Below are 17477 nucleotides of genomic sequence, written 5' to 3'. Positions count from 1 at the left end.
CCTAAACCAGCATTACAAATGCAATGACAGACTCCAGCTGTCTTTAGGACACAATAAGACTGACTTTAACTTGGATCAACAATTAGATGGTCTAGTTATGACCGCTATTAAAAGGACGATCATTTCCACTACAAGAGATTATGCCATTTCATTTATCCATTTTTTTTACCTTCTCTTTTTTCATCTAACTGACCTCAAACCTGAAGATTGTCCAAAAATACATGTTATCATTTCTCAATCAAATCCCATAGTTGGACAACACATCATTTACCCATCATCTTTTTCTTCTTTTTGAAGGATTGCAGAAAGGAAAGAGACACAAACTAACACTTCTTCTAGATGAGGCTTTTTTTTGTTTTTGAATTTTAGATGTCTTGGCACAGTCACACAGAGAAAAAGAAATAAAACTGAACCTGCTAGCAAAAATAGAAGAACGCGGCACCTCAGTTTACCAGCTTAAGATGTTGTGCAAAATGTTATTGGCACTAAAGGTTATTACGTACTTTGTGCCAGTCCTTCTGTCAGAGTGTACAGCTGCTGATTCAATCAGAACCTGAAGAAACATTGCATCTCTCTGGATGGCCCTTTGTTCCATACAAGGTAATCGCTTTAAAGCAATCAAAGCTCCAGCTTTTATTGTTCATCAGTTATCAGTTTATCGTCGCTCTCGCCCTGCATTTATCCTAAAAGCCGACAGATTACTGCAGCTAGAAGTGCCCCATATGAGCTAAACTTGTCATTGGTCTGACGCTGGCTGTTCCAGACCAAACAAATATTATTTGCTCCAAGGGACTTGGATGCACGATCTAACTTTCAAGCTGTTATATGGAAGCCCTGCCATTATTTTACTTCAAAGTAAAAACACAACAAAACAACAACTTAGAAATTCAGTCGTCTTCCTTGATCCGCTCACAGAAATAAACTCCTAACATGTTTGTGCAGAATTCCCTCTGATTCGTCACAAAAAAAAAAAAAAAAAAAAAAAAAAACAGCTGCAAGTTATTTCTCATCCAACCGTGGAGCACAAACGTGCAAGCACAAATCCCGAGCTCTGATGAAAACGCCAAATTTTCCTTCATTTACTCTCTACCGATAACATCAGCCTGGGGGACAGGAAACATTCTCTGCCCATTAAAATGGAAACTTGGGTACTTGGGGTAATTGGCCACGTTCAAGCCCTCTAAATGTTTAGCTACGATAAATTACCCAGTTCTTAATCATACAAGGTGGAAGAGAACATTTTTTTAAGAACTACAAAAACATGTCAATCCCTTTCTGGAAGGAAAGCTCTTGTTACCATGTGCTGTAAAGACAGACTGACGACGAGCATGAGCAATAAACTGTACGTGCTCGTGTGCCTGGGGGAGACACGCGGCAACTGTGTCTGCATCTTGCGTCTCCGTTGGCCTGCTGATGATGGAGAGAGTGGTGCGGCAGCGCAGATTAGATGAGATTAAAGCTAGTCAGAGGATCAATTAGAGGCAAAACATCAGACGGCAACACAGCTATGGCTAGCAACAATGAGATTAGCCCGGAGGTGGAGCAGAGAGCAAGCGTGAACCTCTCTGTTTGCGTGTCAGCGTGTGCACGCAGAGAGACAAAGGCAGGAGGAGATGGACCCGGTGGAAATGAGAGGCGTTGGTGGGAAACGACTTACCCACCAATTAGATACACATTTTGCCCTGAAAATGACAACCACGGACCGGTGATGTAAATAAAACTGGTTATTCTATTCCAGCGCAGTCTGCCACAGAGCCATGCTTACAGTATAAGGCTGTAAATGAACGCGCTTGTCTTTGACATTTGCAAGTAGAACGGAAATGGCTGTAACATTTTTGTTGGGCAGCTTTGACAAGGGGTAAATTGTGATGGCAAAAGTAAAAGTTCCTGGACAACTACGGTAGTGAGAGTTGCCGTTTCCCAATGGTAAGAAGCCATCAGAAGCTGCCAAAGCTAGGAGACCTAATGAACCAGAAAGAGGGTCACTGATGGACAATGATCCAAGTCTAGACCAGGGACTTTTCATTTCTATCCCCATTCTGGCAATAAAACCGCTATAAACTAAATGGCTGAAATGATTGGCTGAAACAGGGAGAAGTTGGAACAAGGCATGGGTCGTTGAGTGTTAAGCTAAAAGGTTTTGAAATGTTTCAAAATGACTAAAGATGTCCACCATAGTGATTCCTCCAGTTTAACGTCCCCTTAAGGTAGTTTTCCGAAGTAAACAGAACATTTTGCGGCTGTTTAAAGAGCTGTGCACTGCTAGTCAGCTGACTGAAAGAAGGCTGAACCCCCCAGGGTTTCCGTCACATTTAATTGATGGTGGCGCATATGTTAAAAGAATGTAAGGCATATGAAATATATATAAACCTATATTATGTACAGACTATATTTGTGCACTTATACTAACCAAAATCCGAGTTTAAGCAAAGTATTAAAATTCATAAATCAATAAATAAATGTCATTTTCAGTTCCAAACACATTGAATAACTATTTTTAATAACTTTTTTGTCATGGCAAAAGCTCTCCTGCAGCCTGGGTCACAAATGTTTGAACAAATATGCAAATTAGATGACCAGCACCACGGTTTGAAAAAAATCCCCAGAGGACACCCTGAACCCTTCCTTTGCCTGTGAGAAAGCGGAATTAGACCAAATTTCCATTCAAGAAAGCATGTGGAGTCATGTTGTGGAAACTAACATTCCCCATCACTCTTGTCAAGGAAAAGCTGCTCTAAAACAAATTTTTGGCAAACTATAAGCAACATTTCTGTAAAGGAACCACATGCAGGCTAGCTACGAGAGCAGATGGCCTGACTAATTAACCAGCCATATATGATACCCTAAGCGATGAGCACTTGAAATATACACATGAATTCAGAGGGTTTTGGGGTAAGTCTATAGCATGTTTGAATATAGTAATGCTTGAAAAATACTACAACTATTAATCGCATTGTATTTAAGCAGCAGTTAAAATAATTTATTTTTCTGGGTCAAAAGGAAAACAGATGGAAATACAGCTGGATACAAAAAGTACAGGATGCCATTTTCACTACTGCATAATCTTTTAAAGCAGTAAAAACGCTATCATGCTGACGCTAACAGTACTTTTCGGATATTTTTCAGAGCCAATGGCTTAATAAGTGTAAAACTACTAAGTAGTCAGCAATTTGGCAGCCATTTGGTAAAAGTAGTGTAATTTTACTGAATAGCAAAATAGCATTCAAGGTAACACTTGGTGAGAGTGCTATTATCCTTGAGGGAAATATGTCTTGAATTTGTTTGAAAAGGTAGTTGAAGGACCAGTTTATATCTAATCCATGCAAATGTATTCAGCAACAGCCCATAAACATATTTTCTCTGATGATCAACTAAAATCAGAACGGTAGGTGGCTACAGATTCTAACTTTTTTATAGATTGTTGTCAGCTTCAGTTTTCAAAAAGATAAATTGATAAAGTTCTTGACAAATTTCTTGACTTAACGCCATTTATTTATGTTGAAATGTGTGGTATGGTTAACATTATCTCATACGTTGATTTATTTTTAGCCATAACGGCTCAACTTCTTTGGCTCCGGTGTGGGAATCATGCTGGTCATCATTTTGCCTCTTCGTTATTTTTCGTGCCTTTTTAGTCCCAACCTTGTGTCAGATCGTAACCTGAAAAGGGATGAAGTCGTAATTGGGCAAGCTACAATTTGTGAATATTTAAACTGAAAATGAGAGCATGTACTGTCTGGTGGGTTGGATATTTCACTTTTGTAGAAACAGAAGTGTCCCTGATCTTTTTAAACTCCTAATAAACAGAATGGCTGTCTATAAGATGCTTCAGCAAATCTGTGCTAATCTGCTCTCTAGTCACCACCGGTAGCGTCAGCTAGCATCAGGGCTCATCGACATCCTTCGGTTTTCCCCGTATTTTTTTCCCCCCAGACAGAAACCTTTTAAACAAAGCTTTGTTTTTGTTGTCGTTGTTGTTTTTTGCACGCTGAAGGAACTTTAAACTTCTAGCACCAACCCACTGTTTTGATCCTCGGTTATCCGGTGTACAGAAGCAAAAGGAAGGAAGCGTGCCAAATTAGAAGATGAAAAGAGCTCAGTTTGTTTTCTACTTTGACGCGAATCAGTAACTTCTTCTCCTAATTTCCTGGAAAGTATGCTCTGGACAGTAAGTCTTTTGTTTCTCTGGTTTCTGAAGTTTCATGGCACTCCACTTCACGTCTTACAACCAAAAGCAGAGTCCCAATAAAAACCGCTGGTCTAGTGGAGTCGACTCCACAGGTAGGTAACCTATTAACAACACAGATAAATATGCATACGGATAATTGTTTTATGGTGAATCAGTGTGTACATCAATTCCAGAAACAAAAAGGACGCATAACCAGGTGTAACTTCAGCAATCGACACATTTTAAAAGTTTCTCACATGGAACTGACTGTACTGAATGCAAAAATCAGCATTTTAACACTTAAACATAACATTATGTAAACAGAAATGACAAAATGACACATATATTGGATATATTGGAGCAGAGGTTAACTCACCATAATATAATGGCGCTGCATCTCTGACTTCTCACTTGCTAGCTTGTCACATTCAAGCTTCAAACTGGGGAAAGGCAGAGAGAGAGAGAGGAACAAAGTCAGCGCTTGTTATTCAGCTTGACAGTCTATCTTCTAAAGTGCTGACACCAGGTGACTTTTCTAACCCCCTTCATCATCATTACCCATTTCACCTTCTTTCACCACTGTCATTACTTTCATCATCACTAAAACCTCCTCCTTTTTCATCGTTACCGCCGCATTTTCATCATCTCCTTCACCCAAATAATCCACATCGTCTTTGCCACTTCCGTCACCGTCGTCCCGCTTCAGAAGCCAGCGGCAGCATCTCGCCGGGTCTGACAGGGCGCCCGCAGATTGGCGGGTCCGCGCTGAACCGGTTCTGGCTTTCTTTGGATGAACTTGTTCTGAACTGTGGGCTCTGGCTCAGATAAAATATGCTTCCTTTACACGGAGAAGAGGCAACGGCGTAAAACGTCTGACAGCCATTAACAGCAATCATGTCAGCGCCGTCGTCATACGAGGCGGCGTGAAAAAGAGGAGCGCGTCAACAAGTCGGCCTCATATTGTCAGATAAATATGACTAAAAAACAGCCTACAGTTAAAGCCTGCCAGTCTCAGAGGGCGTCACCTACTCCCGGGGATCGGAAAGGCTTAACCAAATATGAACAGACGGGGTGGAAAGGTTTCGATTCGTGATAAGGCTGCAGCCGGCTTGATGGCGTATGTGTATTTACGCAGGGATGTTCTCCTCGGCTGTCTACACGAACGACAGCTCGATTACAGAGAGCGCTGGCTCAGTCTGCATCATAAATAGTCTTAAATGGCAGACTGAACACCGTGTTGCACTCACCCAATGATGTGAGCTCCCACACACACACACACACACACACACACACATAGACACACAACTGTGCTCCCTCTATAATAATCCCACCGGCCTCTGTTATTCCAGATTTGGTCAGCAGCTCACTCCTTCTCTGAATATGCATTTGTTGCTACGGCTCGAAGATATTTAAGCACAAAAACATGTTTGTGTTGTTTAAAACCTGCCTGTGCTCGTATTGGTTTTTAACTATACAGCTGAATGTGCGTTGTATTGCTGCAGTGTGGTGTGGTGTGCTGCTTTTGTTATATTAGAAATGTGGGATGGCACAACTCTGTAAAAAATCTACCCATGCTATGGTTGTCCTTGTCCATGAAACCATCAGGTCGGCATTAAGTGTTTAATCCGCTTGTGTGGTTTTCAGTGAGTGTAAATGTCTCAGCCACACAGTCCATACACTCACCTCATTAGCTTAGGTATTCGGTTTCACAGGTAAACATAGATTTGAATAATTAATAATCAATATCTAAACTCTAACATAATAAATATTAGCACCGTGCGGTATTTAAAATGCGTATCCGTTGTATTAAATCCCTTTTTTTTTTTGCGTTGCCAGTTTTGGGGAACCAGCAACTTATTTAGTAAATATGATGCTGGTTTGCTTTTGATAAATATCTCAGGTTAGGCTTTGTAATGGTATGTGCAGGTTAATATGGTCTGAACCTAGAGGCCGCTGGGCACTGGCGCCCATCGACTGTGGAGGGTTACACCTGCTTCGGTACGCATCTTTAAGAAAGCAAGATGTTTGAAAGAGTTCATTACTTAAACGGTTTATTCGTCTGAAGCAAAGCAAGAAAAGAAACGCATCACTGAGGACATTACAGTGATTTAAGTCATTTTTACTGCCCAAAAACCTGGCATGGCTCGGAGGGCCATCTCTTAACCAAACCAAGTGATGCAGAGACGAGTTCCTGACAAAAATAAAGACAATGAAAAAAGACAAACACCTACAGCGATTCAAGTCTAGCTAAGGCATTCGCCCCAAAGATTGGCTGATTATTGCTCATGCCGGGGCAGACGGTCTTCCAACATATTAACGCTAAAGCAGGGATTGGATCCACCTTTTCACTGCGTGTCAGTGATAATTATGTTCCTTTGCCTTTTCAAGTGTGTGAATAAACAGTGTCCACTTTCCCCAAAAATGCTCCCTCTAACACCCAGCATAAAAAAATAAAATAAAAAAAAAATCTTCCTGCTCAGCCCATTTATACACACCAGCCACAGAAGAAGTTGTCATGACAACTGGCGTCCTCGCTGCCAGCCTAGCGTGGATTGGCTCTGTGCCTCCTCTGATTGCTGCTCAGCAGCCCCGGGGTCTGCACCGCCGCTCTCAAACGACACTTTGATGGAGTTTTATTGCCGTTTCTGCCGTCTCTAAATCGCTCCTGCTGTCATCTTTATTTTGATTTATGTATTCCCTGATCTATTTATGCACGTGAAATTGGGGAGGGGTGAGATGGTGGTGGTGGTGGTGGGGGGGGAGGAGGCAGAGGAAGACAACGGCAGCTACAATGCTTCCTACTATACCCAGGGGAACACCTGCGGTACATTTGCCTTTTAGTCTTCAGCAACAGACAAGCAAAGCTCAGCAGCAGAGCGCTACAAAGCTTCGTTTGTGGCTCCCAAGGACCCCCCCCCCCCCCTCCTCCTCCCCCTGCTCCTGAGTCAATAGGCACTGTATGCATGTTCTGTATGCTCAGACAAAAGACGTATTCTTTGAACTGCACCCTCGCTCTCTGAAGAGGGTTAAACGGTGCTGCTCGCTGTTAGGGGAATAACAAAAGGAAGAAGATGCGACGGGCGTTACTGCAGCTTCAGGATCCTCTGCGTGCAGCAGCGATGAGACCATAGCAACATGCTGGGCTTTCATGTGCCTTTCAGCGTCTGCACCGGGCAGAGCCAAGCCTCTGGAAGGTTCTGGGAGTACAGGTACACGGGGAACGAACTAACCTGTTCCGGATGGAAGACAAGCTTCAAAGCCGCCTTTCTTTTTTTTTTTTCTTACAGAGCGTAGATTTCTTACAGAGATGCAGACCCTGTGGCACACTCCGCTTAAGAACAGCTATCAAACAGAGAGATGAAGGTCAGAACTTCGGAGGCATCTCATGCCTCTGGAAATGTAGCAGTAGTTAAGCAGCACTGAAAGATCATCAGCCGGGGGGAAACGGGCCTGATTTAGCTGCGAGAACAAGGTTTTCCACGTAATCGGTGCTGCGGCTAAGCTGCATCTACACTCTCATTAAACTGCTCACCTTCTCTCCCTATGCAGGCTGCTGTCGTGAATTTGCCTTAAACTACCACACTGGTAAAGTGGAGCATACGAGACACCATTTTTTATTTACTTATTTAAGTTCCCCTTTTTTTATTTTATTGAGAGACAATGTCTCATTTTCACAAGATTCCTGTTGATGCATTTACAACACATACCAAGAATCATGTTGGAAGCACTTAACCGCCATCTAGTGGCCAATGTGACTAATTAACATGCTAAACATATAAATCTGCATCTATTTTAAGTGGTATATAAAATAATTAACCTCAATTTACTTTAGGATTTTGTTGAAAAACTGTATTTTCCTGTAATTAGAAATAAACTGAAACAGCAAGGAGGTAAGAGAGTTGTCAGAGAGGGGAAAAGCATGACGCTCCAAACACCATGTTTAACTTTAGGGAAAGTAATTTTATCACTCGGTGGATAGATCAATTTCCTTCTTCACAAAAAGATCTCCAGAGGACAACAGTAGCGGCCACAGACTTGCAAGTAACAGTATGAGGACATGACAGTTTTGTTTTCAAATAACTTTGCGAAATGCGTCTGATGTGAAAACATTTTAAAATAGAGAAAACAAGGAGGAAAAGCACGTGTTTGTGTTGGTTATTATTTGTAAGGCTGACATTTGTCTCTTTGTGGGTCTGCGTGTGCGTGTGACTGCGCCTACCTGTGATATTGTGCTTGAAGGAACTGGAACTCATCCTTGATCCTGTCACAGGAGTCAGAGGTGGTAAATTTCAGCTGCTGCGATGAGGCCTAGCAGGAAGACAAGCGGGAGAAGAGCAAACGTGAGACCCAAACGCAGGAAGCCGCAGCAGAAAACTGTCATTTCCACCTCGTAATGATGCACAAGTCTAATCCGCACGCAGCCATAAACAGCCACAGACTGATTTTAATTCACACCTACGTAGACGTCTCTAATCATAAAGTCTCAATTTACTCGTCGGTTTGACATCAGTGGCACCTTTCTGCAGCTAAAAACACCACACCACCACAAAACTATAATTTAAGATATTTTGAAACTTCTTGATAAAAATCGAATAGAGTTTCGGTGACGACAGATAAACCTAAAGGACAAACACGAGGGAATGAGTTATTTTTGGTAATTTAGCCATATCAGTTAAAATTTGATAATACTCCTTTAGTTATCGACTCATTATTCATGGATATTTTAAAAGGTTCATGTCTGAGTCGTGATCCGCCACTCTAATCACTTTGCAACTTATTCTTGGTTGTTGTAAAATATTTCATAAACATGATTAAACACACACACACAGACACACTCACTATGTGAGTAACATCGCCACTCAATCACCGAGTCTGCAGGCAGCTTTTAACCCTTATTGTAATTCTGGTGGCACGACAATTCCCAGGCAGCAGTGGCTGCATGCAGCACAGCAAATACCAAAAGCATACAAAAACACAACCTTATTTGTTAGTTAGCTGCATAATGGCTCAGGTGATCTAGTTTAAAACCTCTTTTTCCTGTTTGTTACAGTCATGCGTAACGTCAACTTCTGACTAAATTACACTTTGCGTAGCCTGGTTAATGCGCTCCAAACCAGTAGACGGAAACATGCCTAATTTGCATTTTCCTTTTCACAACATTTTAAAAAGTTGCCTCAAACTTTGCATGACAACTGGATGGAAACATGGATATTGACGCGTTGCTCAGCCGCCCCTTTCTTCACAAACAGGTAGATTTACACTAAGTCTCCATTTGCAATTACTTTAGTTAACTGGAAAACATGCACTTGATTTGTTTTTAGATTATTTTCTGTGGCTAAAGGTTTGGGATAAATTCTTTAAGTTTATTAGATGTTAGATCAGACAGCACAGACATTTCTTACTGTGGAAATTAAGTAATACTTTCAATTGGAAAACTGAAACATACTTAAGGTTTTAATTCAATAACGAAGTAAGCAAAAACCAGAGAGAAGGCGTGACCCGAGTGATTACTCCTTTCAGTGCCGTGGAAGGAGATAATATTACCAGATTAAGCCCGCACATGGAAAAGCCTCCATTCCACGCAAAGCAGCCCGTTGCTTGGAGACAAAGGTTTCTCCTGTGCAGCAGGAAAACCCGTTCCATTATCTCTGAAGCCAAAAAAACGCAGGACTAAATTCAACAAACAGCTCGGCTATATGGGTCTCTGCCACACAGGGCCTGTGTCAACAAAAGGCACTTGGCAACAGGCGGCTGAGCCATCAACACTGCGCTGAGACGGTCCTCGTTTCAGGCGTGTGTGTGTCCAGTTTGCCCTTTTTGCCAGAGGGAAGTACCGGTGCTCAACATCCAACTTCCTCCCTGTGAAGGCCAGTATGTGAATGTTTAAAATACCAATGTTTGAGTCAAATGCCTCCGGTAGTTGGGGTAAGTAGGCGGATGAAGGCTGATGAGAGAAAAATACAAGAAGCAAATAAAACAGGCTCAGGAGACAAAAACAAAAGGAGTAATATATTATGTTATATATTTGCAAAACAACCGACTTTGTCAAATTAAGCCTTTTAATAAGCTACTTTGTGGTACATCTGTGTGGATTAGATATCTAAAGGTTGATAAAGACAACCATGTTCAGTTTCACTTTGATAATGTCCATCTATTGCATTCTTTGGAAGAAACCTGATGTCCATCTAATCTATTTAAGAAGCTGTTGTGGACACAACCTGACTTTCCAGGGCGGATGGTATGATTTTTCTTCCCCAAGAGATCACCTGCTATAACTATTGAAAGCAAGGCTGAAAACCAGCCGTCAAATTTGGCTTACTAATGCCGAATTAAAACAGTCTGTGGACTACTTACAGCCTTTCCGTCCGACTTTGAACCCAAACCTCTGATATGATCTGCAAAAGGTTTATTTTGGGTTAAGCTTAGGAAGAACTGATGCTTATCACTTCTCATCTACCCTGTCAACACTTTTGCTTTATGCTTTCAGTTTGGTCCGTCTAATTGACTACAACCCTCTCCCTTAAGGGCAAAAGGTGCAAAGGGTATTTCTCCCCCCAAGAGGCAATAGTGGGTTCAACTAAGTGCAACCAGATCAAAGAAAGTTGTTGGCAATGGACAACATCTGGCTGCCTGGGGTCACTAGATAAATGTTAAACTTGATCCTCCACCTAAAAGAATATTAACACAGATCAAAGCTCTGTGCCAAGAGTTACATTTATTATAAACAGCCAAAAAAAACAAAAACATGATTTTTCCCCAGAAAACTAGCTACACCTGGCATTGGTTGGGGGGGGGGGGGGGGGGGGGCACTACAGCAGCAGAGTGTAGCCGATAATAGTGTTAGCTTATGTTGTCCGGAAGGTTTACAATTTCACTGTATAGCTTCATGCTAGCTTAGCGTGTCATTTCTGTCTGCCTGGGAAAGTTTCTCCAAACAACGTTTTTGTGTTTATCTTGTCCATAAAGAGGGTCTCATGTATACTTCTGGTTGTTTTCCACGTGGTGGTGGTGAGGGGGGGGGGGGGGGGGGGGGGGGTAACCCTCTTTACCCTCGTTGTTCAGATGAACTTTCCCAGGCTCACTGTGATAAATGCTAAGCTAACAGCACGACATGTTTGAGAGCAACACAAAGAGTTGTGTAAAGCTCCTGTATCTGTGACAGTGGAGTAGATGACATAAGCTAACGCTAGCCGTTATTAGCTTGACAGACACATACAGCCTATAATGACGGAGGCCTGTCGGTCTGAGCTCCCTCTTCAAGTTGCTCTGCAGTGTGGCTGAATAAATAAACACTGAAGCAACAAACCTGTGAGTTCTGCTGAAGGTTTTCTTCCAGTTAAAACTGAGCTTTTCCTTTCCACTTTCACCATATGCTCACTCACAAGACAGGATTTCAGCAGACTCACAGACTAAAATGATATCAGCAAGACTTCTTTAATTACCAACTAACCTTACAAGTTGAATTTGACCAGACTGTATTCAAACTAGACTCAAACAAACTGGAATGCACGTAACTGAATCTGAACCTTTCTACATGATTGGACTGATCGGATTAAATACGTTTGTCCAAATAATTGATGTCCGTCTTGAGATGACATTTGCTGCAAAACAGCTATAGAAAAAGAAACTGTACTAAATTCCCAAATGTTACAGACACAATATCACCTAAAAGTAACACCTAAAGGGTCCTTTAGAGTTGTGTATGGATAATGTACTTCCTCTTCTTTTTCAACCACTAGTGCAGCGATTTACACCGTTTGAAAATGAGAGCTTGAGTACCTTGCTGTCTGAAGCGGCAGCATAAAAAGGAACACCGTTCATACTGAAGCCTTATGAAAGGACCGACACAAAGACATACCCAAGGATTACAAAAGCATATGAAACCAAAATATGCACTTAACACTTCACTAAAATAATTTACACCGGTTACTGATCCCTTAAAACAATCTTTGCAATTTGTAAAACTTTAACTGCATTTGGGAAAAACCTCAAAAGTGAATATGAATGCATCATTGGTTTTCATGAGCCAGGCGTGCCTCTACACCTCCAGTAATTTTTAACTGCGATTACCAAATACTGCCCGTTCCCCGAATAGCACATTCAGATCAAAACCCACTGAATAGTGCATCGGACCTTTTCCTCCACACGACTAGCTAATATTTTCGGTAAACCCATGCTGCTCCACTATACCATGCTAACAATGTTTATTTTCTGCCTTTTCTTCTGTGTCCAAAACAAGGTGCTCCACTGGGACCTGAGAGGGCACGACAGATGGATGCCCATAATGTTAATGAAATAGTGCCGTAATATTGTGACACATGCCATCTGCTGTGACAAAAAAAAAAAAAAAGAGGGCGGCATGCTGCGTTAGTGAATATGCATCAGTGTTAAAAAAAAAAGACAATTATATGCGCTTTCGTTTTACAGAGGAAACCTAAAAAAGGTTGAGTTTAAGGCAAAATATTTTAAAGTTACTGGTGAGGTTTGTGTCAGGGCCATATTTATGTGTGTTAGCTTCTGTTTATATGTGTTTTAAGTTGTACGTATGGCTACTGGATGCAAGAGGAAGAAATATCCAGTGCTATAAATCATACACAAGGATACGACAGCCCACATACACACACACAGTCCCTCACATGTAAAATATGCATGACACACACACACGCGCACACACACACACACACAAAAAGGCACACGCCTGGCACCTAAATGTAGGACGATCTCTAATTTGATTCTACTCTGCTCCTTTGAGACGTAATTAAAGCATTAAAAAGCTTTGTGGGCTGCTGAGGCAATTGAGACAGTCTTCGGCGAATAAATGGGATTCATCGTTTCAGGAAATTGCTGCCCCACCCCCCCCCCCCCCCCCACCCACCAACCTCTAAGCCCCCAACCCCCCCCACACAGACACACACACACTTCCTGGCCTCATCATCTGGTTCAATCCATGTGAAATCTTCTGTGAACCATTATGTCTGTTTTAAATAAGAATCAGACTAAGGCCCTTTCTGCTCTTATATCAGTTGGGGGGGGGGGGGGGGTGTGGAGATTACAGGGGGCTTAGCTTTACATATACACACACATGCAGATCACACTACAATGATGACACACATGAACAATAAACGACTACAGCAGAGCATTTAGACGCACAGGCTGAGCACATACACGACAGCCACGCTGAATAACAGCAGGATCCACTGGAAAACATCTTCCTCAGTATAAATCCTGCCTGAGGGGTAGCTGCAGCGTGGGGATTGTATTTCCTGGAGCACTGCCTGACTGTTTACATCCCAGTCAGTGTGTGTGTGTGTGTGTGTGTGTGTGTGTGTTTGTGTGGCACACTCGCTGAATGTTTGTGTGTCTTGGAGGGAGTGGATGGAGCCTTGGCATTGTAATCGCTCGCTAATGACTGGATGTTATCTCACTCCCACTCTTAAATGAATGCAGAATATCCATAATGGCGAACAGTTGCTCTATTTTTTCGCTGCCAGGTTGTGTGTTTGTGCCATAGCAACAGTCTGGAGGATGCCATGTAAAGCTTTTCGCCTCTTCGGTCTGTCACAGTTTCAATTGAAACGGCAGAAAGTAGGAAAGCAAGCAAGCAACTATTTTTTTTCCACATAGATTTTTGTTTTTTTTGTTAGTGGTTTAGATAAAAACAAAAAGGGTGCGCATAGACAGCTTATTTACACCCTTGAAACTTCCATTTTTACACTTGCCAGGATACAACAATGCTTTATCTTCGATGCAGATTAGAGGTACCATAAATCGGCGAGCAGATAGCGCAGGTTCAGAAATGCTTCCTGAAGTTTAATGACATGGATGATTTGTACCCGGGGATGGGAATTTCCCACGTTTTAAATCTGAAGAGACTCAAAAAGAGCTTTGGTTTTGACCACAATGAGCTCAGCCCGGCCTTGACGTCATTTACAGAGCCGATTCCTGACGTCCAAGGCAAATCGAACGCAGCCTAACCCAGGGCCCACGCTGACTACGGTGTGGGTTACGGTCCTAATCCAGATCCGGTTTGCCACAAACCCGACTCACGCTGCTCCTAGGGAAACAGCGGCCAGCTGCGGCTCCGAAAAATGGTACTGGTGAGAACGGAAGTTCATGTGGTCCTTTTTGTTGCTATCCCACATAAATCATAAAAAAAAACTCTGTTTCCTCCTGTCTTTGACGTCTTGTTTGCACTAGTCAAGCACTCGATGTTTCTTGTTTGGCCCGTGAAATTCAGGAGTTTGATCCGGGGACCGCTGCGGTGTCCGCTCAAACTTCCTTTTCAGCAGCGCCACACGGCATCGGTAACCGGACCTGCAACCGCATGTAACCAATGTGAGCAGACACATTGATTTTTAATGACCCTATTTTTTGGACTATAAGTCACGCCGGACTACACGCATTTATTTAGACATTTATTTCACACAATCCAAGACTAACAACTGACATTTAATCTGGTAAGATAATTTATTAAATTACAAAGCAGCATCCACAACCGGACATGGAACATACCTGGGAGGATGAATGGGGTAAATCCAAATTTCAAGAACTACTTTAATAGAGTAAGTCCCCCTGTGGTGGTGTAGTGGGCTAAGTCCACAACCTTATTATGCAAAATCCACTTTTTTAGCCCTGAAATACATTTCGTTGAGTACTTGGAGTCACCAGGAGTGCAGAAGATTTAATGTAGTCTCTCCAGAAGCTGTGTAGATATCTTTATATTCTTTTTGGGTCATATTTTTCATGCAACTTAGTTTCCTATTACTTTTTTTTAACTATCACATCACAGTATTTGCTGCGGAGCTGCAAAACAAGGTCATGGACTTCAAGCTCATCAGTTTTGTGAACCCACCACCTCAGAACAGGGGCAAAAAGGGGGAATGTGGGAGTAAATTAACAAGGAATGCCGACCAAAGCGTTGCAGTTCCACTTTATATACCAGACCATAACTGATTGATTTCAACGTGAAAAGAACTGAAAAGCACATGTCCCCTTCAAGAATGGATAAAGGTCTCTTTCACAGTGGGAAAGGCAAATAAAAAAGGGAAGTCATTCCTTAAAATACCCACAAATCACTCTTTAGCCAATGAGAAGTTAATGTCAAGTTGTCTCAGCTAAAATTGGTGAACAGTATCAGAGACATTTTCAATGTGTTACATACTGTACAAACTGAAAGCGCTATAAGGCAATAAGCAGAGTCATTGTCAAAGATTTTGAGTGCAGATTTTACCCTATGACACCAGGCATGTATTTTTCTGCATGTAACAAATGGGATGTGCTTAAAACCTTTGGATAAACCTATCAGAAAAAAAAAAAAAAAACATCCACTGTTACAAGATTCACCAAGCCAGACGTTCGAGAGATTAAGTCTTTTGCTAACTCGGCGTCGCCAAACAAGATCGCGTCCTCCATCCAAGAATATTTGCGACCAAACATTTCCATCGAAATATCCCGGATTAGTGTTTGGCCCAAAGCATATGAGCCCAGTGATGTGAGAGAGGGACGGTGCTAGCTGGCCCGTGTCCAAGCCAGCGCTCATCCCGGCCAGCGCAGCCTGAACCGACAGAGAGCCGCGCCATGCTAGCTGCTCGGGGGTCTGAGTGAGAGGCCGAGGAACGGGATTGTGTCTTCAGCAGCTCTGGGCAGGAGCTTTAGAGCACGGAGAAAGAGAGAGAGAGAGCCTAATCCTGTTTCGGCCAGGAATTTGATTTTGATTATCATCTCTCACAAACCAAGCAGAGGCTTACCCCCGTTTCTGCAGCGTTATCCCAACAACACGCGCGAGCATTCAACACAAACACGCTGAAACCTCCCTCCTCCCCACCCCCCCTCGCGGTCCAGCAGATTTGACCTCGTTAAGACGCTTTAAACGGGATTATTCTACTTTTATCACTTCAAGTGAAGTGCCCTTGCAAACACAGGATTGGCACGGCTCGCCTTCCCGCCCCTCCCGGCAGAACTATCTTGACCCGCGAACGAGGCCGGCCAAGTGCTCAGCGCAAACACACACAAACACGGTATTTAAGAAAAAACACAGATGCACTTATGCACAAAAAAGAAAAAAAAGAAAAAGAAACACCACAAGGTGAGGGGGAGCATGCTCTAAAGCACACATACACACACCACAGGAAGGGAGTGCAGAGATTTCGTAGCAAAGGGAAATAGGCAATTTGTCAAGAGTGGGGAAAGTGGCGAGGCCGGCAGTGCTGTGGTTTTCTGGGACCATAGCTGAGATTAAAGGCAGGCTCACAGAGGGAGGGCTTCAAGATTACACCCACAACGCTTGTGCCGATGATTGATGCCCATTTGTAAAACCCAAGGTTATTACTGAGAACAGCCAGCAAAAAAAAAATAAAAAATAAAAAAAAGCGCAAAGACGGGCAGGAAAACATTCGTCTGAAAGTTAGCAACGAGCAACGGAACAACAAAAGCTGTGCCTGCATATGCCTGACAGCAGGGAAGTGTCGCTTCGCCCTCCCGTGCGTCAGCACTGCTGCTCTTGCTTTTACGATTAATAAAAGCTTTCGCTTTTTTCGGCTACTGTGCAGAACCGAGTTGGTGCTTTTGAGACGGCGGTGCCAGCCCGTTTTACCCTTCGGGAAGCGTACGACAGCCTGGAGGGCTGAGCGCGTCCCGGCGTCCTTCGGCCTGTGGCGTCCGGCCTCGGAGGATCTGCATTTTCAAAATGGCAAAAAGGAAACCAAATTGAATCCTGACGGTAGGCGACGTTTTTAGTTGGGTTAATGTGACAGTCTTTTCTAGATGTGACTTGACCACGTCCTGGCACCAAACGGAGCAGCTACCTTTTCAGCCTGGCGCGGGGTCTCGTGGGGTCTGGCAGGGTCTTTTTGGCTTTGGCCAGGCGCAGCCAATCAAGCCACCTCCCGTTGAGCTGCTTTGTTCCAGTTCATCACACCGTTCTCCACGGGAGAGGGGTTACCCCCACAATCCTCCCAGCAGCCTCTTTTCTTCCAGCCTCCCACATTCCCCCCTTCAAGGAATCTTTTTCCTGAATACTGATTCCCTCCCACTCAAAACGCACAATCCAGCCAGCCCCTGGCTCCGCGTGAACACGCATGCTAACACACGCTGGCGCAACCACTTTTCTACAAACAAGTTCAAACCGACGATGGAGAAACACATCATCTGAATATGAATGGTAAACAAAGACAACCAGAGAATCCTAATCATATTCTACAATTACTCTGTAAACTAAACTCGCCCTTTAACACAGAAATTCAGATATTCTTCATAGATGCATGAGAAAGACAGAAATGATGGATTCACATTAGCATGCCCAGCAAACTTA

The 17477-nt window shown here is 43.0% G+C and overlaps 1 protein-coding gene across 2 annotated transcripts in view; it reads right to left on the bottom strand.

Annotated features, from left to right (window-relative positions):
* tle5 (TLE family member 5, transcriptional modulator) overlaps nt 1–17477 on the bottom strand; it is a 45227-nt gene that overhangs the window by 16678 nt on the left and 11072 nt on the right. For both annotated transcript variants that reach the window (XM_036141255.1, XM_036141254.1), the window contains exons 2-3: nt 8388–8476; nt 4545–4608 (exon numbers count right to left, since the gene is read on the bottom strand). In XM_036141255.1, the coding sequence (XP_035997148.1) occupies nt 4545–4608; nt 8388–8476 (153 nt within the window). The remainder of the gene's footprint in view (nt 1–4544; nt 4609–8387; nt 8477–17477) is intronic.

Source organism: Fundulus heteroclitus, chromosome 9 (assembly GCF_011125445.2).
Source record: "Fundulus heteroclitus isolate FHET01 chromosome 9, MU-UCD_Fhet_4.1, whole genome shotgun sequence".
NCBI lineage: Eukaryota > Metazoa > Chordata > Actinopteri > Cyprinodontiformes > Fundulidae > Fundulus > Fundulus heteroclitus.
The sequence above is the reverse complement of the archived record's forward strand: the minus strand, read 5'-3'. Positions and strand labels throughout refer to the sequence as shown.